Source organism: Clinocottus analis, unplaced genomic scaffold (assembly GCF_023055335.1).
Source record: "Clinocottus analis isolate CAN_PGR_092001 unplaced genomic scaffold, fCliAna1.0.p SCAF_14, whole genome shotgun sequence".
Taxonomy (NCBI): Eukaryota; Metazoa; Chordata; class Actinopteri; order Perciformes; family Cottidae; genus Clinocottus; species Clinocottus analis.
Window position 1 is genome coordinate 2,983,338 of NW_027175865.1, and position 21,577 is coordinate 3,004,914.

A 21,577-nucleotide genomic window follows, 5' to 3' on the forward strand; every position below is an offset into this window, starting at 1 on the left:
TCAGTTTTTGAGCCGAAATGTGAGGCTTGTTTTTAGCCCAGCTGATTGTCAGAAAGTCTTTTGCTACTGAAACGGATATTGATCACTTGAGGCCTCTTTAAGAGGAGTGAGGAGTCGTGGTGTAAAACAATCAATAAAAAGTTGTGAATAACAATAAGCCGGCATGTTCAGAAGGATGAGAGATAAGCTGCGGACAGACAGACAGGCGATTGAACACATCATCTCATGCCGGGTGGAGATAAGCATCCGAATTTGAGTTCCCAAAACCAATGAGCTTGTTTCAAGGTGAAGATTAAAGTGTCATTGTTGTGTAGAAAAGTGTCCTCTTTGGTCCTCTTCCAAAGTTTGACTGATTTGTGTTTGACCTTGTAAAAAGTTTAAAAATTGCCGTGAAACAAAACATGTGAAAAGCGGTTATAACCCCCATAAACAGCACGCAGGCCTGAAATACGGAGGTTTCCACTTCCTAGCTAATCAAGGGGATTTTTTTTTAACGGCTTCGTGTGAAGACAAGAGGTCGAAGGCGTTAATCGCAGCGTGACGCAACTGCTTCACCTTTTCTTTCTCCATTTGTTTGCTCAAAGATTCACAAAGGGCGCAGGGTCACACGAGCCGGCAGGAAAGGACAAACTGTGGGGAAAAGCTTCGAGGCGTCTCGTTATTGATCGTCCCGACACCAACAAATGTTCTCAAATCTCTCCTCGTTCTTTCTCCCAGAGGAATGCCCGTGTGTTTTTTCAAGTATGAGCTTCTGAGACTCCTCCTGCTTCCCCTCCAAGCCCAGGGATTCCTCACATAAGACAGCTCGCTATTCTTTCCCGAAACAATGCCAAGTTTGTCCGGTGCGTGCGTCCTCTGGGCCCCGACGCCGTCCGTTCGCTCGGCCACCGAGGGAGGTGAGGAATTCTTTCCACTCCGCGTCTTCCCCCGGAGAGCGCAGCTTTCTACTCGCTCTGGTTTGTATAGACACAGGTGGAAAGTGGGTCACCGCAGTGCGCGTGAAAGCGTTTCTTATTCTTGAAAAAACACCGACGCATCTGCGACGGGGGACGGCAACCCGTACAAAGCGAGCGGATTTATTTGGGCCAAGATGGCGCCCTCCTCCAGCTTGTGAGCCTCTTATTCGTGTCGCTGCCTCCCGGTTGTGACATCAATGCATCGTTTTGCATAAACGGAGACGACGCTGCTGTCAAGAGTTCCTGAAGCAACGTTTTTTTTTTTGCCAATACCGGCCGGGCTTGGATCAACAAACCCGTGCAGCATCCAAGCCCCCTGCATGCCTCCGCCCTCTCGTTCACGGGGCTCGCGGCCCCGCCGATGCCTTTTTTTGTAAATAGCACCGTGTCATCGGTTCGACGCAGAGTCGCTCGTCACGCCTCGCCCAGCTGGGTTTGTTGCCGCTGTGCAGAACAAAGGGAATAAAACCCGTGGGAGAAAAACAGTGAGCTTGTTGTCTCCGCGTGGATTCAATATAACTTATTACAGGCTTTAATATGCTCAGCCAAGTTCATCTGCAGGCCGGACCGGAGCTTAACTGACTGATAATCTTTCTGCTGCAACTCCTGCACGGACAAATGTCACAGGGCCAATATCGAATGTCATGTTTGTAGACGCATGACTCACAGTGTTTGTACACAAGCAGGAGTTTTTCTGTGTGGAGTCAGACCTCGTGTTCATGGGCTGCATGTTGTAAATATCTCTTTTTAAAGCAGTCTGCCAATCTTGTGCTTGATTTAAATCACCAACCTAAGTATGTACACACCCGTCCATCCATCCATCCATTGATCCATCTGTCTATATTTTAATTTACCGACAATGCAAACTGAACATTTCCTACTGCTGCCCCTTCACATTAAAAGCATGAAGTCAGTCACATTGCAGGTGCAAGTACTATTCTTTAATAAAACAAGTTTGTTTGGCTGCTCTGAACAGTTGCGCCAGTTGCTCATTTGTTGTATTTTATACATATTGTATAAGTAGCAGCTCAATCGTGACGGTTTATAACATTTTAAACAGACGGCTAGGTCATAAAAACCTTTCAGCCTCCGTGGTAACAGCAGCTTTTCTCCTTCAACCTGGGAAGCAAATGGATGCAAGCGGTTTCTCCTTTGTCGCTCGGCAGCGAGCAGCTGGTTCGTTTCACCAGACCAGAGATCAAAGGGGTCCTCCGCTTCCACCGCCGTCTCATGCTCTGCAGCCTTTGAAGTTTGCTGCGTTCAGCCTCAGTTCGGGGATAAAAGAGCATCCTGCATCTTCCGCGAGTCCCACAATCGCTGCTGCGTCGCTGCTGCACGTCCCGGTGTCGGGCGGATGCAACAGGATGCGAGCGCATTTATGCAAAGGAGGAAGATCACGTAACTGTTTTATATCCAAGGAGAGACTCCAAACACAGCTGAGCTTCTACAGGCAGCACATCGCCCAGCGGCGTGAACCCTGTGAAATACCAGAGCCGAACTTCAAAGTGTGAACCATCCCTGAGTGCAGGGGACATGTTCACTGGGAAACTGTGATAGCTGGAAGAATTTGGGGCAGTTTCATGTCTGCTGTGAATCACGGCAGCCATGAATGTTGAAGTGAGAGGCAGACGAGCTTAACAAATACATGTGATAGGTGCTTTGCAAGATTTGGACCATTTCTATGAGGCGGTGCGGGGTTGGCGTGTTTTTGTGGGCAAACCCTGGACGTTTGCATTGCCAATGGTTCCTTGAGCAAAAAGCTAATGGGATTTTTTTTTTATAATTGCAGAAAATAAGCTCTGTGGCCAACAAAGGTTTCAGGTACTTGCATGTATTGTTAATATGTACACATAGACACCACTATTTATGTCAAGTATCAAAAGTAAAAACTATTTTTTAACGGCTGTGTAGGCGGCAGACCTGCGGTGTGATGACGTCTTGTAGTCTCATTTAGCATCTTGTTAGCAGCTGCCTTTTGAAGACACTTAAAAGCTTTAAAATTCAAATTACCAGTGTATTTCATCACAGAACAAAACTTTAAAATCTCGTAAGCTTTTGTAAAGAATCAAGAACTTCTAACCAAAAACTTATTATATCCACACAGCTCTCAACATGGCGACAATTAAGCTACCGGCGCAAATTAGCTGAATTGTATTACTGTACATGTGGGATGTTATTTTGATGTAAACGGCAGCAATGGTTTGTTTTGAGCCATAATGGTTCCAGTTTGTAGTTCGTATTGCGAAGTGGGAGATCTTGTAGCAGTTGGAAATGTCCCCTAACTCTCCAACAATTTAAACTGGGAGGGTGCTCGTATTTACGGTCCTGGTGGTGTGAACATGAACGCAACATCACACCAGACTTTCCTGTGGGCAAACCAGGGAATATCTGTTTGGTGAATACTTGGATAAACATTAAAAGTCATCTTAAGGACGACGTTTTTGCTTCAGTATTTAGTGTAAAACAGGGTTCCCGGAGGCCCTCGTGCCTTTTAAGCAGGCCGGTCAACGGTCTGATCATGAGAGCGCAGGCTCGCTGATCTGAATCATGGGAACCGGAGGGCTGATCACTGGTGAACCGTCTCGGCTCCTTATCTCACTAAATCATATGACAGAAGCAGAGACTCGAGAGGTTTACACTTTTACAGCATTCCTGACCTCGTTCATACACACACACACACACACACACACACACATTTTTCGACTGGTGTTCCTGCTCATGAGAGCCACATGAGTGGAATTAGAGTAATATCCGATGAGAGACTTATATAATGGTATTCTACAGCCGCCCGGCCTGTAACCTTTCTTTCCTTTTATTTACTCTCACGCAGACACACGGGACCAACAACAGGACGGAAATGAACGCCGCCTGTTTTCTCTAGATTATTCTGGGATAAGACAAAAAGTGAATCTCCCTCTATTTGTGAAAGTCAAACGGTGTTGTTTGCACATAGTTTCACAGACGTTTAAAGCGTTAGTCATAGCTCTGGTCGTTGACCTTCGGGCACCAAAATTAGCACGTTGGAAGCAGTTTATGTAAGAATTTAGAAATGCAAATTCCTGGGAGTGAACACAAACAGTCTGGTGTTGGTCTGTTGGTTGGATGTTTACATCCTCTGGGAATAATTCTGCACGATAATCTCAGGGGAAAAAAAGAAAAACATCAGTCAGAAACAAAAACAAATGGTGCAACTCGCTCAGAACTAGAAGGATTAGACATCCAATGTGGAGCGGGTACATGAAGGAGACTTCACTCACATCTGACTTCATGAATGAATAAGCAGATGAATGGATGAAGAATAGTTTATTAGGCGAAAGCTCCATTGTTCAGTAAACTAAGAGGCATCAGTGACATACAGACAAATACAACTACCCTTCATTATTCTCTCTTTCAGCAGATAATGAAAAAAGGGCACTTCAGAGGTTTGGACATAATGCGGAAAAAACTGCAGAAAAATACAGGATTACTTATTTTAAATGCAGTAAAAAGAGAAATAAAGATGTTAAGATGTTGTTTTCACTAAATGCAGCAGCAGGAGTTCGACTCGTAGTCCGTTTTTGTCTGTGAAATAATCGTCTCCTTTTATCTCACTCGTGACCTCGACCTCGAACCGTAAAGGACATTTGCGTCAGCTTCTCTAAAAAGACGACACTTCACACATTTATACACCAGCTGATGTACAACTAAGTGTCTTCTACACCATCACCGGATCTCAATAACAGCTGGAGCGCGGATACACAGCAAGCTGAAATCAGAACAAAATAAAAACCTAGATATAAAAGTTAAAGAGATTAAAGCGCTGATTTGTAACGAGAGAAAGTGAAACATGAAGTCCTGGTGGGGCCGAATTTAAGCTCTTCACAGCACATAAAGGTAGAAAAAAACCACAATGGAGGTTGTTTTTTAAAATGGCGCCGTCTAAGGGGAGACTTCAGGGTGTGTGTGTGTTTTTTTTTAACAGTGGGTGACGGCCCCTCGGGGCCCAGCGAGAGTTTTTTTTGTCCCAAGTGTTCCCGACATGAACATCAAAGTGAGCCGAGCGCTTCCCGGCAGCAGCGTGGAGGATTCCTGCAGATACGCTCTTTCTCCGACTCTGGCTCGAGTGTGTCGGGCTAATTATAGCAGCTCGCCGCCCAGGACGGCTTCACACACACATCTGGTGTTGTGTGCTTTCTGTCACCCCTCCGTCTCTGACGGGATCCCGCTGAACAAAGTTCACTGAGAGACAGCGCCTTGTTTTTTGTTATTTAATCCCGACTCTCTGCTGTTTTCGCAGTGGAATGTGGCAGAAGGTCACGCAGCTCACTCTCCAGTTATTGCTGAGTAATGAAAATCACATCGCATCTCTGAGCGGCTGCATTTGACCCATCTTTGGTTAAGGAGCATGTTACCTATGGGGGGGACTGGGAATCGAACCGTCTACCTCAGGGGTGTCAAACATACGGCCCGCCAGGGTGCTCAATCAAAAAAAAGAAAAGTTTTTTTTTTTTTTAAACAAAATTAGCAGAGCTGGGATTCAAACCTCTGATCCTCTGCTTATAAGACGTACATGCAAACTATTGATCCACAGTCGCAATTAATGTGAGCACTGATATTAATGTGTTAGAAGTCGTTAAACATGGATCACGTCATGAAAGTGGCGTCACAAACGTGTCACAAAGCGAGGGAATCTGCAGAGGAGGGCCAAGGCGGACAAACAGAGGCCTGATGTTTGAATTTTTAGTCTTTATGTTTCTAGGTAATTGTTGAAAGACCTTAAAATAGAGTTTATCATCTAAAAACCTTCACCAATGACTTAAACATAGAGAAACATTGTCGTTAATTATGCGTTATTATGCTGTGATTTTTCTGGTCCGGCCCACTTGAGATCAAAATGGGCAGCATGCGGCCCCTTCACTAAAACAAGTTTGACACCTCTGGTCTACCTGGTGGTAACGGGACGATTTTCCCGCCTGTTTCCTCATGACTTGCGAATGAGTCGGCAGTATCTTCTGCAGCTCGTTGACAGTTAGAAGTCCTCAGGCAGGGAGGGAAACAAACGAGGAAGATAATCTAATAAAGTCACTGATGCGTCCAGCCATGTGGAGAGCTGCTGAGAGCATCCCTCCTTTGCCATTATAGCCGTTGTTAATTGATCTTCCCTCTGAGTGGGGCCCCGGTGTAGAGCAGACAAACGTCCCTGCACGGGCTCCATTAGCGGCTGGACTTCTGGCTTATCGGCTTGAGCGACACCACCCACAGGTAGGCCGGGAAACAAACAGGCAATTATGAGCGTCAGATCAGCATGTTCTGTCCCCGGACCTCCTCCCTCTAACCTGGCCTGCTGTCAAGCTGCTCGTGCCCTCCCCTCCAACCCGCCTCCGTCTGCCTCCTCGCATCTACTTCACAATTACTGCCTGTCTGGTGGAGCGATAATCACTGCAGCAAATCAAATCAGGCTCCAGATCCGCTCCTGTGTTTCTGCTCCATGCGTCTGCTCGGCTGCTGCTCTGATGTCGGGGGCACGAGATCAGAACAAGATGTCAAAGTGTGTTTTCGAGGGCCTCCTCTTCCTCTCCCTCTGCTTCTCCGTCCGTCCCCCAAGGTTACAGCCGATAAACACCACTGGTGAAAGGGCGGAGGCCTGTCCACACTGCCGCAGAAGTATTCAAAATTCACAGTACAGAAATACTCACCGACGTGTAAAAGTCCTGGAAGTGTTATCAGCGTTGTGTCACGACCCCCCCCCCCCATACTTCTGGCGTGCCTTTGTTGGAACCAAACCCATCCTCACTCCACCCTTCATTTTGATCTCAACTACACACCTGTTAAGTTTCATGTCTTGAACGATAAGCCGCCGTCGTGGTGACAACATCCGTCTACAGGCATACAAACCTCAAACTGTCACGGCCGGTAGGACTTATATTCATTAAAATAGTGAAGTGAGTGTAGCTTCACGTGAAATGTATTCAGTACGCGGCGAGGAAAGGTTTTTTTTTCCAGCATGTGTCTAAGTAAGTGGGTAATTTTCCATCAGCTGAGATGCAATCTTATTATTACTGTGGCGTGTTTGTCTTGCCCTCAAAGTGGAAAAAAACCCAACGGTGATAGCTAACTCTCATCTTAACTCTTCGCGTCTCCCTGGTATTTTTATGGGTTTGTACTTCACAAGGTAAACCGGAGACGCAATAAAAATGTGAACTTAAAGCCATCAACGCCTGCAACGCGTCGAGGAAGGAGCCTGTTGCCAAACATGTTTGCCGAGGCCACCAAACAACTCATAAAGATGCTCTTATCGCTCATGCTGTTGCAGCAATACCCGCTTCTTGCCTCGTTAGCTCAAGAACAAAAACACTTTGATCCACTTGAGCGGCAATGCTGCTGGGAAACATTCAGACTCCGAGATAAGGAGTTGATTTATCTCAACAGCGGTTGCATGTGCATTTGTCCCCGGGGGAGAACGCACAGATGCGAGTGTTTGCAGAGTCATGAAGCCGGGACACTGCGTCATGTGATCAGGCTATTAGAGCGAGATCTGGCCTGCCTAAATTATGTGGACGTAATCCCCAGCGCCATCGAGTGTGAAAGACGCATGCGAAGGCCTGTGGGGGTGGAGGTGAGGAAGAGGGCATGAAGTGATTAGGGTGGCACACTAGGGGGAGGAGGGTGGGGCGGCTGAGTCACGGGGAAGAACGTCCTGCTGCGACGAGCGCAGTGAGGCCTGAAGAGGCTGCAGGTCGCCTGGTGGAGAAATTGTGTAGCTGGAAAACGTACACACACACACACACACTCGTTCAAGTCTGCATTCTTGGTAAAAGTTGCAAAACCGCTCTGAAAATACTCCGGTAAAAGTCCTGCATTCAGAATGTAATCAGTGGAAAGTGCCACCGTGATCTTCCACTCTCTGCACGCGTTGTACTGCAGACGCTGCACAGCAGTTTTCCTAAATAAAATTGTTTCTTAAAATGTTAAAAGTCCTCATTATGCAGAATTTGTGGAGATTTAAAGATGTAACTGAAACTCTGACTGATGGAAGAAGTACTAACATTATATAAAATTAGTAGTGATACGTAGTACATTGTAGAAATAGAACATCTTACTTCAAAGAATCGGCATTAAAATATACTGAAAGTACAAGTACGTCTGAATCATTAGTGTAATATATACCTGGATTATAATATAATGAGTGATGCATGTACACAGCAGCACTTTAATGTTGCGGCCCATAGAGTCTGAGGTCATTTTGGTTCATGATTCGTGATTTCCCCAGACCACCTGTATGAAGTATTTCCCCTGGTTTCTGCCGTCGGGGATCAGGTGGAGAGGATTACGGGGCTCATTAAAACCCACAAAGTCCGAATCAAACCCACAAAGCCTCTCGGGCCGCCAGCTCCTGAAAGCAGCTGCGGCTCGGCTTGTTGGAACAAAAGATGCCAGAAGTGAAACCTGGAAGTACTTTGGCTCCGTTGCAGACTGTGAAGGAAAGCCCACTGACACACACAGACCCGTCTAACACACCAAGGGAGGACACGTCAAACACGGCAAAGCACCTTCCAGACAGACACCAAACAATACCGCTACATAGGCGTGTATAATCTATTTGTCAAGTGTTCAAACAGCTGGGCAGGAACAAGCTGCTAAAAAAGCGAACCATACAGATGTTTTATTTACTACTATTATATATAAATATACCAGTGTCGTATCGTATTCGTGGTGTCGTATCAAATTCTGGTTTCGTAAGCATCGGGTATCAATGTGTGCCTCTGAAAGGCTCACAACACAAACAAATACATGTTTTAATGAACTATAAACAAATAGTTTGCATGCTTGATGATTGCATAGTAGTTTGAGTCATTTATCAAATATTGGCATGTTCCAGCTTCTTAAATGTGAGAATTTCCTGCTTTTGTCTGGGTTTTTTTTGGTCATTGTAAATTGAATACTTTAGTGTTTTTGCACTGTGAATGAGAATAAATTGAAAACTTCCTCTTTGGGTTCTGGGAACTTGTGATTTTCCTATTTTCTGACATTTTCTCAATGATTAATCGTTAATCAGGAAAAAATACTGTATTGATTATTTGATTATATAACCTACGGCATCTCTCGGGCGAGGCGGCCTCTTCTGGAGCGTGACAATGTCGGCCAGCTGATACAACACACACACACACACTCATAAAGACATTATTCACATACCGACTGATCTAATCTCGCTTAAGTCTTACAGTGTTGGAACAAACCCAACTTCTCCCCCTCTCTCTCTCCCAGCAGGTGGTGGTCACCTTGATGCAGATCAGGGAGCAGTGACGTCGGCGCCGAGCGCTCCTGGACGGTGGATCACAGATCTGGTCCGGCGGCGTGGACGGCCGCCTGCGATCGGGCCGATCCTCTGACGTCCGGCGCTAGTCGGATTCATCCGGATACGGTTAATTAACCTCTTGACCTCTCAGCCGGCTATCGGCGAGGCCTCTGTTGTTGTTGCTTTACGCTTTTATTCCAAATCAAGACACACTTTCACGTTCTGTTGCTATTTGATAGATTGATAGAAGATTTTAAGTGAATTGAAGTAGTGAATTTCGATCAGGGTTCAGCCCCCGTGTTAGCGACGGCCCGGCCTCAGTGTCCTCAGCAGCAGCTGCTCGCTATGACATAACGGCTGATATGAAAGTCATCTCATTTTTGGAGAAGCTTTTTCGGTCATGGAGCTATTTTAAGAATTCGCCCACAGGAGCTGAGACGTGTGGTTGATCTCGTTGTTCGTGCTTGTTTTGGTTTGTAGGCCGCTGTTCCTATTGTTGGTGGCGTTGCACAGACATGTTGGGATTGACCCAGGGGCATGGTGGGAATCACATCTGGATGGCACACCGTTTTGGCAGAAAGGTTACAACTCATGCCTTTTCTTATTTACAGCTGCAACAGAGCCGAGATCTGCGATGGCGCCGGATTAGTTTTTAATGAGAGACACAGACTTTGCTGTAAACGTCTCCTGGGTCAAGGTAAAAAAAAAAAAAAGCAGCTGAAACGGCTCGTGTTTAGGTCCAAACACAGATTCAGATTGTGCGTCTTCTTCATCAGCATGCGAAACACGTTGTCAGCTGGGCATCACGGCGGGACAACAAAGCTGAAATTCATTGCGGACGTCTGCCGATGGTGCGGGCCTCGACGGGTGGCCCGGGCAGGAGCCTGCTCCTCTATGGCTTGTATTGTTCTTTCGCAGTCTGAGTCATCCACCACGAGCGGCCTCCTCGTGGACGCTCCCGACTCCCACCAGCATCGGCTGTCCAGCCGGTTATCACAGCCTCCTACATGCAAAGCACCTTCAAACCACTTTATACAGTATACACTGTTTCATTCTCAAACCCTGTCACCAATTTGGTTAAAAGTGCCCCTCCCCCTCTTTATTTAATAAGAAATGTCCTATAAATAAGCTGTAGTGTGCCAAACTTATCAGTCGACTTTCCATTCAGTCCTTAAGGTAAAAATGTAGTTTTCCTTTTGGTCTCATTGTGAAATGTCTAATATAAGGAAGTAAGTTAAACTGTGTAACTGTTGTATAGTTAATTAATTTATGTGTGTCCATTTGTTTGCATTTGTTTTAATAAGACAACTGTAGAAATATTATGTACAGTCAAAGATCAGTTTACCTTCACCTCATCATCAAAGACAATTCAGAGTCAAACACCCTACCGCCATTTTCTGGTATTTTATTGCCCCCTGCTGGAAGAACCTGTGAACTGCCGTAAAACGAAAGTATACAGATCTTGTACTTTAGTAAACACATACTATTAATACCACCACATGGTGTAAATATTCTTTAACAAGTATAAGTCCTGCATTAAAATACATGAATCAAGTAAATTACTAAAGTTTAGCATCAAAACAAACGTTAAGTACAATTACTCATACTTGCTTTAATATGCTGCATGGAGTTTAATCTACAATAACACACCATCAGTTATTAGTTAGATAGATAACTAACTAGTCCCTGATTAGTAACTCTTTCTGTAACAAACATGTGGAGCAGTTTAACGTACATGACTATAAACTACCGGACACGTGCACGTGATTGCACGTTCACGCGAAACTCAAAAAGGCTCCACTGCGCCTCTAGCGGCCAAAGATTTACATCCGGGTATTTCAGCACCGCTGTAGAGAATGAATGAAGGCTTCGTTTAGTGCGTTACTCAAGCAACTAACACACACCAAAGCCAGTAGAACCAAGATAAATATAACCCGTGCATGTACATTATTGTCTAAGGGTGGAGATTGGGATTGGGCCTTGGTGGGCATTCACATGTGTTCGCCTCTGAGGTCATGGTCCTAGTTATAGTTATTGCCTTACAACCGGTAGAGGACTTCCGGCCAGAGAGAGCGGGAATTGCCGGAAACGTTCTCATGGCAACTTCTTTTATTATTTAGGGTCAACAAGACAAATTAATAGTACTGGTTTCCTTTAGTTTGGTTCATTCTTGTCGAGTACACCCTTTGGCCGCACTCCAGGGTAGTGTGTGGCGGTAATGCATCCGAAAGCTGCCAACCGACATTAAAACAAAAAAAGAAGAACTTTTTCCCCCCCGTGCGTCGCCCTAAACATACGTCACATCCGGGTAGATGGTTCATTTGAGCAGACGGCGGACGATTCGAGAGGTAATGTCCGTGATAGTTATCTGTCTCCATCCGACCCACGTTTAAACATGTGTGAAGTTTGTGACCTCTTGAAACTTAAATTGAAGCGTGAAGTCGTGATGAAATGTCGACATAGTTGATTCAATTGAGTTTTTAACTGTTTAAAGTCCAGAGGGGAAATGCCGGCGGTGCACTTCTGCTAGCTGAGCGTTAGGTTTTAACAGCCGCTGTTTATTTTCTGTTAACAGACTGAAGACGCACGTGTGTAACGTCCAACATCAAGATGTCCAGGTAAGAGAAATCAATGTATTAAAACATGTGTATCCCAGCCCGTTAGGCGTGCACTGTGTCGTGATGGGCGTGTGTGCGCCCACTAAGTTATGAACTTGTAAAGTTTTAATTATCGTAAAGTGTGCAGACCTTATCCAGCGAGGCCCAGCCTGCCGTGGCTCCGTCCTTTCCTGTTGTGTCTGCTAGAGAGACGCGAGGTGGTTTGAGGCCCGGCCGTGACGCTTTACGGCAGGGTTATAGGTAAACCTCCGACAACCCGCAGCAGGAAGCGCCTGTTTACGCTTAACGGTGAACCATTACATGTTTATGACTACATTAATTGTGTTTACCGGTTTTCTTCTTAGTTATGAACACCTTGCTTGGGGGTGGCATCCACGAGCCAGCGAGGAGACCACGTGACACATGGGAGCAGTCTGCAGGTATCCACGTTTGCTAAAGATTGTACTTTATCGGTTTACAATTGCAATTTTGGGGCAAAAATACATTGCACAATGTGTGTATGGCCAATTGACATTTGCAGTCATCTGTTAAAGTAAAATTTATGAAGTTCCTCTTGAGCTGTTTTCAGCAGGTTGGATCTGATCTTATCAAGATCAGAATTTGATTGCACTACTTTGACATGGATTTATTCTATACATTACAAATGTTTGTTTTCCTCCACTTCAACACAACTGTCAGCAACACAGATTACTTTGTACTATCAAGACTACACATTAGTTTCACTTTACGATTGCCTTTTTATGTAGGCTGTTAAAGTCTCATCACTTATTGGCACGTTATAGTTGTGATCTTTTTTAATTGTACACTGTAACAATGCCCAGTACTTTGCGTAAGATATATTTTTTTATTTTAACAGGATCAAGCCCGGCCTGGCTCGGACCCCCTGACTTGACATCTGGTGCTAAAGTATGAGTGAGCTGGAAAAAGTATGTTATTCCCTTTTCTTCCTAATGTAAAGTCCACACAAAGTAGTGGTCTGTCGTGTTTTATACTTGCGATACCGCTACGTTGTGCAGACCTTATCCAGCGAGGCCCAGCCTGCCGTGGCTCCGTCCTTTCCTGTTGTGTCTGCTAGAGAGACGCGAGGTGGTTTGAGGCCCGGCCGTGACACTTTACGGCAGGGTTATAGGTAAACCTCCGACAACCCGTAGCGTGATTACAGGATCAGAATTTGATTGTAATACTTTGACTTGGATTTGTTCTGTAACTTGTGAAGCACATCCTTTTAATGGCAAGACATTACAGATGTTTTCCTCCAGTTCAACAGCTGTTTGCAACAGATTGCTTTGTTCAGTCAAGACTACACATTTGTATCACTTTTCGCTCATACTTGCCTTTTTATGGAGGCTTTTAAAGTCTGATGACTTATTGGCACATCATAGTGGTTGTGACCTTTTTTCATTGTACACGGCATGCCCAGTACTTTTGATTAAGATATTGTATTTTAATATTTTAACAGGAATGAAGCCCTTGCTCAGACCTCCTGATCTTCATTTGGTGCTCAAGTATGACTGAGCTGAAAAGGTAAGTTTCTACCTAATGTAAAGTCCACACATGGCCTTAAAGTAGCCGTCTGTCATGTTATATACTTGCGATACCGCTACGTTGTGCAGACCTTATCCAGCGAGGCCCAGCCTGCCGTGGCTCCGTCCTTTCCTGTTGTGTCTGCTAGAGAGACGCGAGGTGGTTTGAGGCCCGGCCGTGACGCTTTACGGCAGGGTTATAGGTAAACCTCCGACATTTGTTGTCTTGGGTTTGGAGCCGGACGACGTGATTCCAGTCACTTCTATTGACTTGACTTTCTTTGCTTTGACAGGAGTGGAGATGTTTTGACGTTAAAATGAACAGTTTGTTCTTCTTTCTACCAGTAAATGTGGAAGTTGAACATAAAACATCCACCTGCAGTCAGGAACCTGTGACTTTTGGCATTAGAATTATTGACTCAAGTCTTAACTTCTGATGGGTTCCCATTTTATTTCCTCAAATGTTGCTGTAGTTTCTTATAAGTTGCTCCCTACTGCTTTCATATACAGCTCAGTCACGTTAACCAATGACATATTATATGAACATGCATGTACTAAAAGCACTGTAATTTAACAATGCATATATATTTTTCCAGGGTTTCACATCTTCAGCCGGCATCAATGAGAAGAGTTTACCAACAGCTGTGTGGATCCAAGTTGTGGCGCCTCATTGAAGCTGAAGCGTGTTCACAAAGCTGACAGGACTTTGAAGAAGGTGAGGATGCAGCGTTCCTCCAAACAGGCCGCTGGCTTTTTGCTTTTTGTTTTACTGCGAAGAATTCATTAGACTGTTTTCTTTTTATTTCCAGATGTCGTTGGAGAACCAGTTCCTCTGCTGGAGGAAAACAAAAGTCACATTTTTGCGTTTGCACTCAAGTTCATTGCAGTTTTACTCCAACAAATAATAAAAGAACATATTCTTGCACCTGGTCTTCCTTTATAAGTTATATTTTGTGTAATAAGGGAATCCGTTTAGCTACTGAAGCGTTGGCATTTGACTGGCCTGTAGGTCTGAGGCCTGTAGGAGAGGCTGTCTGAACATAAGAAAATGGAATTGGTCTCTTTCATTAACAGAGTATCAGTTATATGTCCAGGATGATTTCTGTATTAGGTTGCTTGTTGTCTCCTGATGGACAAGACCGCTGACTCCACAGTTTCGGACTGTTGGGAATCGACCCTGTGACGACGCAAATGTACGTTTTGCTTTCAAGCATCTGTGATGCCTCCAGTGTTCTTTATGGGTCAACTTTCGTTGACGTTTTAATATTTCCAGTCTACAGTCTTAATTTGAACAAATGCTACCATGCACTGTTTTGGCCATACCACCTTTGGTAAGAAATATAGTTATGTTTAATCAATGAGCTCAAAGTTGAAACCCAATTCATTTAAAGTCTTCTGATTAGATGACAAATGCAGCTTGTTATGTAGCTGGTCTTCTGGCTGAAGTGGTTTCAGCAGACCTGTGGCACGAGCAAACATCAAGGGAGGAGATGGACCAGAAACTTACATTCATGTGTTTATTTGTGTGAATCCAAATGTAATCTCATCACATCTGTTAATGCAACAAGAGATCCTCTAAATGCATCGCTTGATAGAAACTTTGTTTTAAATATTGAACTTAGATTATTCTGAAACTCAAGTTGTAATTCACTTAAAGCTCCACGTGAGGGAGAGATTGCACCATGTGTGCACTGTAGGACTGCTGGAGGTGAAAGAAGTAATCACTCATTGATGGATCATGGGATGTTTCTACAGGCATGCTGAATGACAAACTAATGAGGGACAAATGTAAAGCAACCTCAGTAAATAAAGATGAATTAATAACTCACTCATTGTACGTCAATGTTTTTTGTTGATGTACAATTTATTGTCTTTAATCACCTGTTAGAGGTGGATTCTGGGTGGATTCATAAAGGCCTTCATGCATTGTTTGCATGCAAGCATCTTAAATAAACTCTTCATTAAGTAATGACAGCTCTATTGCATTTAACTTAATTAAATCTGAACTTTTGTATTATTTTGTGCACTTTATTCATGTGGCATGTCGAGGGTCGCTTTCCTCAGTAAACAGTCACCACGGTAGGAATCCAGATTTATTTTCCCATTCCAAAATAAAACAAAAAGAATTGTCAAGTAGAAATAGTTTTATTGTGAAATGCATGAACTGGAAACATGGGGCGGAAATGACGTCAGTTTCGGTTTCGTCCGCATCGCTACAAAATGTAATGAAAGTCATGTAAGTGACGGGAATGAACTGTAAAGTAAGTTATAAATGTAGCGCAGACCTTCGGCCTGTCGCATGTACTGCAGTGTACTAGTACACAACGAAATACTAGCTCGTGAAGTACACGCGGTAAGGTAGTACTTTAGCTTGGCAAACAGAGTAACTTCTCATTTCTTTTCTAACGTTACTTTTATCCGCGACGTCACCTTTACAGACAATGGACGTGTTTTCTCTTTTATTTAATGTCCAGAAGTTTGGTTAGAAGTTGCAGCATCTCTTTCTCTTCGGAGGAAACGCCCCAAAATCACAGTTTCACGTCGCCGTGACGCGTTACCGTGTGACCTTTGACCTCTACCGAGCAGAAACACGGAGGACAAGTGTCTCTCCCTCGAGCTGTCACGTGTGTTTGCTCACGGCCTAAACACGGAGGATGAAGAGGAGGAGGAAGAGGAGGCGCTGCGTCACATTTGAGGAGAATGAGTCTCTAAAAGTAGACAACAAGAGTGTTCATCAAAGTTTCAGTCAGGAGAGACTTATGCCAAATTGAACCCTTCATTCAGTGGTGTATAAAGTACCCATACTTGAGAAAATGACTCCAGTGAAAGTCACCTGTTAGGATACTAATTCAGTAAAAGTCTTTAAAAAAAAAAGGTTACCAACGAGGCAAACACGTGGTCTTTAACTCCATTGATGAATAATGTGAACAGAGGTACCAGAGACAGTGATGTTGAACCACTGAGCAGTGAGAGAGCGTCAGGTGTGCCGTGGTGAATGTCCAATTTCACTTAATAGGTCCCTAAAAACATTAGTCATTAAGTAATTAAATACTCTTCCATGCCAGTAGGTAGCGCAATAATTACTTACATATGTGCTGTTTTATGCTACAATGTGACATTTTGTAACAAAAGGTTGAAAAACGCTGCCATAGACTACATGCAAGTGTGTATATTTGTATATGTATGAGGGTCTCTGTCTGTTTCCTGTGCCTCATTTCAGCAGTGCAGTTTCACCACACCGAGCTATTTTTACACAACGTCTTCGCTGTGGAGACGAGAACGGTTGTTCATCTTCTTTGTGACTTCTTCGCAGCAATTTTCAAATCGATTTCCGCATGAAACATGTATACCTTGTTGGCTGTAACGCATATTTAATCAGAATGTAATCCAAAAGTATACAATACAAACAGGGGTGAAGTCTGGATAACATCTGGGAAAATGAGGCGAAAACAAAACATAAAGGCATCATCACAAGTTCAAAAAGGGAGAACGGACAACGAGTCCTTCTGTGATAACTGAGGCCGATCAGGTTTTCATGTTTTCCCTCCCACAGCTGTGCCGAGAGTCTCGTGAAGGAGCTCCCCCGTGCTCTGGAGGTGAACGGTCGACAGCAGCGTTGAACATTGAAAGCATCCCGAGCGCGTTGAGGTACCTGAGCTCATCAATCCTTCGCCGAGTCTTGACCGTCTGTCTCCTTGTGTCCTTGTCTCCTCATGTTGTCCTGTTCCCCTCTGTCGTTCTCAGATGGATTTCCCAGCGGAGGCGACGGTGCGCTTGGACGTTTTCCCCAACCGGGCGGCGGTGCGGGACGTCCTCCGGTCGCATGGCTTCGCGGTGACGGATCTGGGCGGCGATCGGGTGCGCGTGAGGGGCTCCTTTCGGGAACTGAAGGCGGCGAAGGCTTCCCTGGAGCCGCTACTCGGCTCACAAACCACCTCGGCGGCCCCGAAGGCTTCCTCCTCCGGAGCGGTTCCCAAACGCCCCGCCGTGTCAGACGGCGGCGGAGGCCGAGACAAGCGCCCGCCTTCGCCCAACCGCGCCCGCCCCCCGCCTCGGGCGCCTTCGCCCAACAGACGCCCGGCCTCTCCGAAGCTTTCTCCGCCGCCGGGCCGGCGCGCCTCCATCGGGCCCGGGAGGGAGTCCTTCGTCGTGCACTCGGATGTGTTCAGGTACGCGGAGCGGCTCCGGAAAAAGGACATCAGCGGCATCCTGGTCGGCCATGACGTGCAAATGGAGCCGCGGGAAGTGGGCGAAAGTTGCGAAGTCGCTCTCCTGGGGAAGAGCGCCAGAGTGGCCGCCGGTAAACTGCAGAGCCTCATGGAGGATCTCAGCAAGTCGCTGCGCACGCAGGAGGTCCCTCTGGCGGCCATGGATTGGGAAGGCCAGGCCCTCTGGAGGAGGATTCAGAACGAGCGAGGCGTCTACCAGTCCGTGGTCGTGTGCCCGATGAACGACCAGCTCCACCTGATAGGGCCGTCCGCCGCGAGCTACGAGCTGAAGCAGAGGCTGATGGGAAGGCCGGTCGGACGGACGGGGAGGAGCTCGGAGAAGAACTCCAAGACGAGGAGCAGCTCTCTGCCGCCTGTCAGTCGAAGGGGCGGCGGCGGCGGCGGCGGCGGCGGCGGCGGCGGCGGCGGCGGCGGCGGCGGCGCTGGGCCGTCTCCTGCCGCTGGTTTTGGTCAAGGCGGCGCTCTGAGGGGGAGAAGCCCGTCCGAGTCTCGGAGAAACACCCGGCTAGAAAGCGTTAATGTGCAAGAGAAGGAGGACAAGCGTCCGCCTCCCTTGTTTACCAAGAAAGCCCTCAAGCAGTTTATGCTTAAAAGAACAACGGATGTAAAGAAATATTTCAAGAAATGAGCAGTGAGAGAGAGAGAGAGAGAGAGAGAGAGAGAGAGAGAGAGCACTGGATTTTGGTCTCAGTTCACATTTTCAGTCCTGTTTTTGGTCATTTGTCTCTCTAGTTGCAGTCACATGGTGTTCCACAGCAGAGCAGGTTGTTACTGAGGAAAATAGCAGTTACTGATATTTGAGTGTTGAAGGAAAAGTTAGACTTTTTTTTAGGGCAATTGTGGTTTATTAGAGTCGGGGGATGAGTGTAGCAGCTGGTCTGATGCGGCCGGACTCCCAGCTAAAGCTTCAACATGTTGTACTTTGAGAGGAAGGTTAGCTTCCAGTGGTGGCCTTCTGTATCTGTGTGTATTTGTACACATGCAGCACCAATATGCTGTACTTTTGTACACAGTAATGTAAATTATAGACTCTGACACATTGTTTTCTTCTGATGTCAAACTTTTATTCTAATCATGCAACAATAACCTGTGCACAACTTTATGTTACATATTTAGTTATTTTAAGCCTTTGACACCTCTCGCACAATTGCGTTGTGTTTCGTTCTTGCCGGCTGCTGTGACTGTACACAATGTTGATCAACTGAATGATAAAATGTAATATTGGAAAAGCTGAAGGATAAATATGACACTGAATTAAACAAATGAGCCTTCAGACCTCTGGCTGGTATTTACACGTCGTGACGAGATTCATGTGTTTGGCATCTGTTGTCACTTTGTGCGTCTCTGTTAAAGTTGTCGTTATCTCTGCCCAGAAGACCATGGGATGGGTCGAGCGTGCACCTCTGCGTCTGTCCACGGCTAATCGCGCGTACTTCTGCAGCGAAAAGGTTTGAGGTGTGTTTGTAGGAAACACAAGTACACACACCGCTGAGTACCTCACCGCCGCCGCTCTGATTGTCTCGCGTCGCGTGTCTGTCACTGACACCCGAACGCATCACCCAGATGGAAACAGAAACGGACACGAGAGGGAAGCGCGACCAGGAAGTGAAACGGGCCTCCGACAGTCGACATGCAGAGAGAGGAAGTGCTCGCGTCAGAGGAGGAGCTAACACGCAGTGTGCTCACAGGAAGCTGCGTGTGTGTGTGACTGGACACTGTTGCCTCGATACAACATCAACTGAACCAACAACAGACGCAGTAAAACACAGCCGGCTCGCTCTGTGTGTTTCTGACAGACCTAAACGCTTCAGCTTGGTGGTGAAGTCCCATTACGCATGAGTTTCCATCAAAGACGGCTTCCTACCAGAGCTGCACCCACCCGGTGGCTGAGACTGTGACTCAGAGGCCTTTTTCTTTTTCACCGTGATAACTAAAACACATCTGAGATCTCTCCACCTCCACACAGCGCGGTGGGTTTCCCCTGTCGGTGTTTTGTCTGTCACGGCATCTCAAAAGCCTTGAACTCATCCAACAGTAAATGATTTGGATGTGAGATTTTTTGGTCATTGCGACGTCATCTCGGGGTCAAAAGAGGGAAACGTCAACATGGAGGTTTATTTGGAGGATTTGCCGACAGATTGAGAGTTTGTTACTGAAAGTGTTGCGCATCAAAGCTCCATCTTGTTCCAATACCGGCTTTTCCTGGAGCCTTTACCTCCATCACGTGGTCTTCGTCACGTGGTCTTCATCACCGGATTGAGTTTGCTCATCGCGGAGAGAGGGATCGCACGCTAGCTCAGTCTGTACTTCCTGTTTCCTTTCTTTTCCTCCCACTCTCCCAGTAAAATGATCTGTTCAGCGTCCAACTGCTGGTTCCCCAAACTCAACGGGTTTTAATTTGGATGGATGAAAAAAGGTTCAGGAGATTATAACCTTTGGTTCTGCGATAGATATCAAATGTGCATTTGAACTTTTTACGTCCGCGTCGCACTTCGTTAATATCCTCTCGTTACAGCGTTTTACTTCTAAAGATCTTATTCACTCTTCAAAAATCACAGACGTGCTGTTGCTTTGTGAAAGTTGATCCTTCTTAACGAAACGTGTGAGCGTCATAAACGTTTTTTTTCCCCCCGTGTAATAATCCCATAATCATATTTCACACAGGAATGTGAACAGTGTTCCTCGGGGGGGGGATTCATGAAAAGTTCAAGAAAAAAAAAAAAAGGTCAAACATGAGTCACGATTCCCGTAGTCTCTCTGAACGTAATCACGCCCACCTACACGCTTACATTCGTCATACATGACAGACAATACGGCTGGATTTTTGTCTCCAGCATCTGAAAAAAAAAGGTTTCTCACGCTGCAGCTCCCTCAGGGAGACGCTGTACTGCCGATGCCAAGTCAAGAAAGGAAATGCCACGATGCCTCCCTGGAGATAAAGCCCATTTTCTACCCCCCCGTCCCCAAAAAACTGCACATTTAACCGCTTCTTGTCAGATGCAGGTTCCTGTTTCCGGGGAGAAAAGAGACGGAGGAGGATGCAGAAGTGGTACCGGCTCTTAAAGATAGCCTCCTGCTCTTTATATAGACGAGCGCGAGGGCCCGGCCTGACTGACAGGCTGACGTGCTGTAGCCTGCAGACCGCAGCTCTCGAGCACACCCTCAAATCCACCAGAGAGCTGGCCACGCCCACAGCACACACACACACTCACACACACACACACACACACATTCTGTCGACACTACCGGGCCCCAGAAGTCGACCATACTTCTCTTTCTTCCTCCTGTAGCGGCTTTCTGTTGCTCCGGTCGTCTTGTCCGGCTTCTATTTTCTTCTTTTTTTTGTTTGTTTTTTGTTGTGTGTGTGTGTGTGTGTTTGGTGAAGACGGACAAGGATGGCGGAGCTGGAGGGCCTGGAGTTTGGGAAGTCCGACTTTGTGCTGCTGGATGAGGTGAAGATGGAGCAGTTCATGGACAACCTGAAGCTGAGGTAAGAGGCCCGACACGCCGCTCGAGGAGGAGGAGGGTAACGCTTCCTGCTCACCTCGCATGTGGAGGAATAACGGTTCCTGAACACACACCTTTAGATGAGATTAAACGCGTGTATTCTTACACTTTACTGTCTCTGACATCAGCAAAATGTGTCTCAATAACCGCCAAGTCGACATCATCTCGGCCACTCGGTTCGAGTGAGAGAGGACGTAAAGATGACGAGCGAGAGTCTCTTGCGTGTTCCCGCTCTTACTCCCTTTGAGGAGCTCGCATATGAACTTGTGGTTGATGCGATCATCAGCGCGCTACACACTGTGTGAAGCACATGGGCAAACCTCACACAGCTGCTCTCACCGTACATGTCGCTTTTCTCTTGTCTTGTTTTGTGACCTCTCTCTCTCTCTCTCTCTCTCTCTCTCTCTCTCTCTCTCTCTCTGTCTCTCAATTCAATTCAATTACCTTTATTGGCATGAACGTTGCAACA

The 21,577-nt window shown here is 46.1% G+C and overlaps 2 protein-coding genes, 1 long non-coding RNA gene and 3 other non-coding genes across 9 annotated transcripts in view; all 6 read left to right on the forward strand.

The window, feature by feature from the left end:
* The first annotated feature begins 10,479 nt into the window (after positions 1–10,479).
* Positions 10,480–14,303, forward strand: LOC137784908 (uncharacterized). Of its 2 annotated transcripts, XR_011077438.1 has the most exons (7): positions 10,480–11,579; positions 11,807–11,849; positions 12,194–12,268; positions 12,706–12,775; positions 13,309–13,373; positions 13,969–14,087; positions 14,182–14,303. It is a non-coding gene; the product is annotated as an uncharacterized lncRNA (long non-coding RNA). The 2 variants fall into 2 exon arrangements; XR_011077437.1 differs by lacking the exon at positions 13,309–13,373 and having other exon boundaries at positions 10,487–11,579.
* On the forward strand, positions 11,971–12,106 carry LOC137785283 (small nucleolar RNA SNORA9). Its single transcript, XR_011077480.1, has one exon. It is a non-coding gene; the product is annotated as a small nucleolar RNA SNORA9 (small nucleolar RNA).
* LOC137785282 (small nucleolar RNA SNORA9) lies at positions 12,860–12,995 on the forward strand. Its single transcript, XR_011077479.1, has one exon. It is a non-coding gene; the product is annotated as a small nucleolar RNA SNORA9 (small nucleolar RNA).
* LOC137785281 (small nucleolar RNA SNORA9) lies at positions 13,457–13,592 on the forward strand. The gene has a single exon (XR_011077478.1). It is a non-coding gene; the product is annotated as a small nucleolar RNA SNORA9 (small nucleolar RNA).
* Positions 14,304–15,552: 1,249 nt separating the features above from the next.
* rbm43 (RNA binding motif protein 43) lies at positions 15,553–18,937 on the forward strand. Of its 2 annotated transcripts, none has more exons than XM_068576017.1 (3): positions 15,553–15,608; positions 16,926–17,020; positions 17,117–18,937. In XM_068576017.1, the coding sequence occupies exon 3, from the start codon at positions 17,117–17,119 to the stop codon at positions 18,227–18,229; it is 1,113 nt and encodes a 370-aa protein (XP_068432118.1). In that variant the 5' UTR covers positions 15,553–15,608; positions 16,926–17,020; the 3' UTR covers positions 18,230–18,937. The 2 variants fall into 2 exon arrangements, with proteins under 2 accessions (XP_068432118.1, XP_068432117.1); XM_068576016.1 differs by having other exon boundaries at positions 15,588–15,633.
* A 1,720-nt stretch (positions 18,938–20,657) lies between these two features.
* The window catches only part of myo1g (myosin IG), a 33,321-nt gene continuing 32,401 nt past the window's right edge, over positions 20,658–21,577 (forward strand). For both annotated transcript variants that reach the window (XM_068576151.1, XM_068576152.1), the window contains exon 1: positions 20,658–21,091. In XM_068576151.1, the coding sequence (XP_068432252.1) occupies positions 20,997–21,091 (95 nt within the window). In that variant the 5' untranslated portion in view covers positions 20,658–20,996. The remainder of the gene's footprint in view (positions 21,092–21,577) is intronic.

Excerpts from the sequence above, each read along its gene's own strand:
- rbm43 (XM_068576017.1), top strand. The coding sequence starts at position 17,117 with ATGGATTTCCCAGCGGAGGCGACGGTGCGCTTGGACGTTTTCCCCAAC.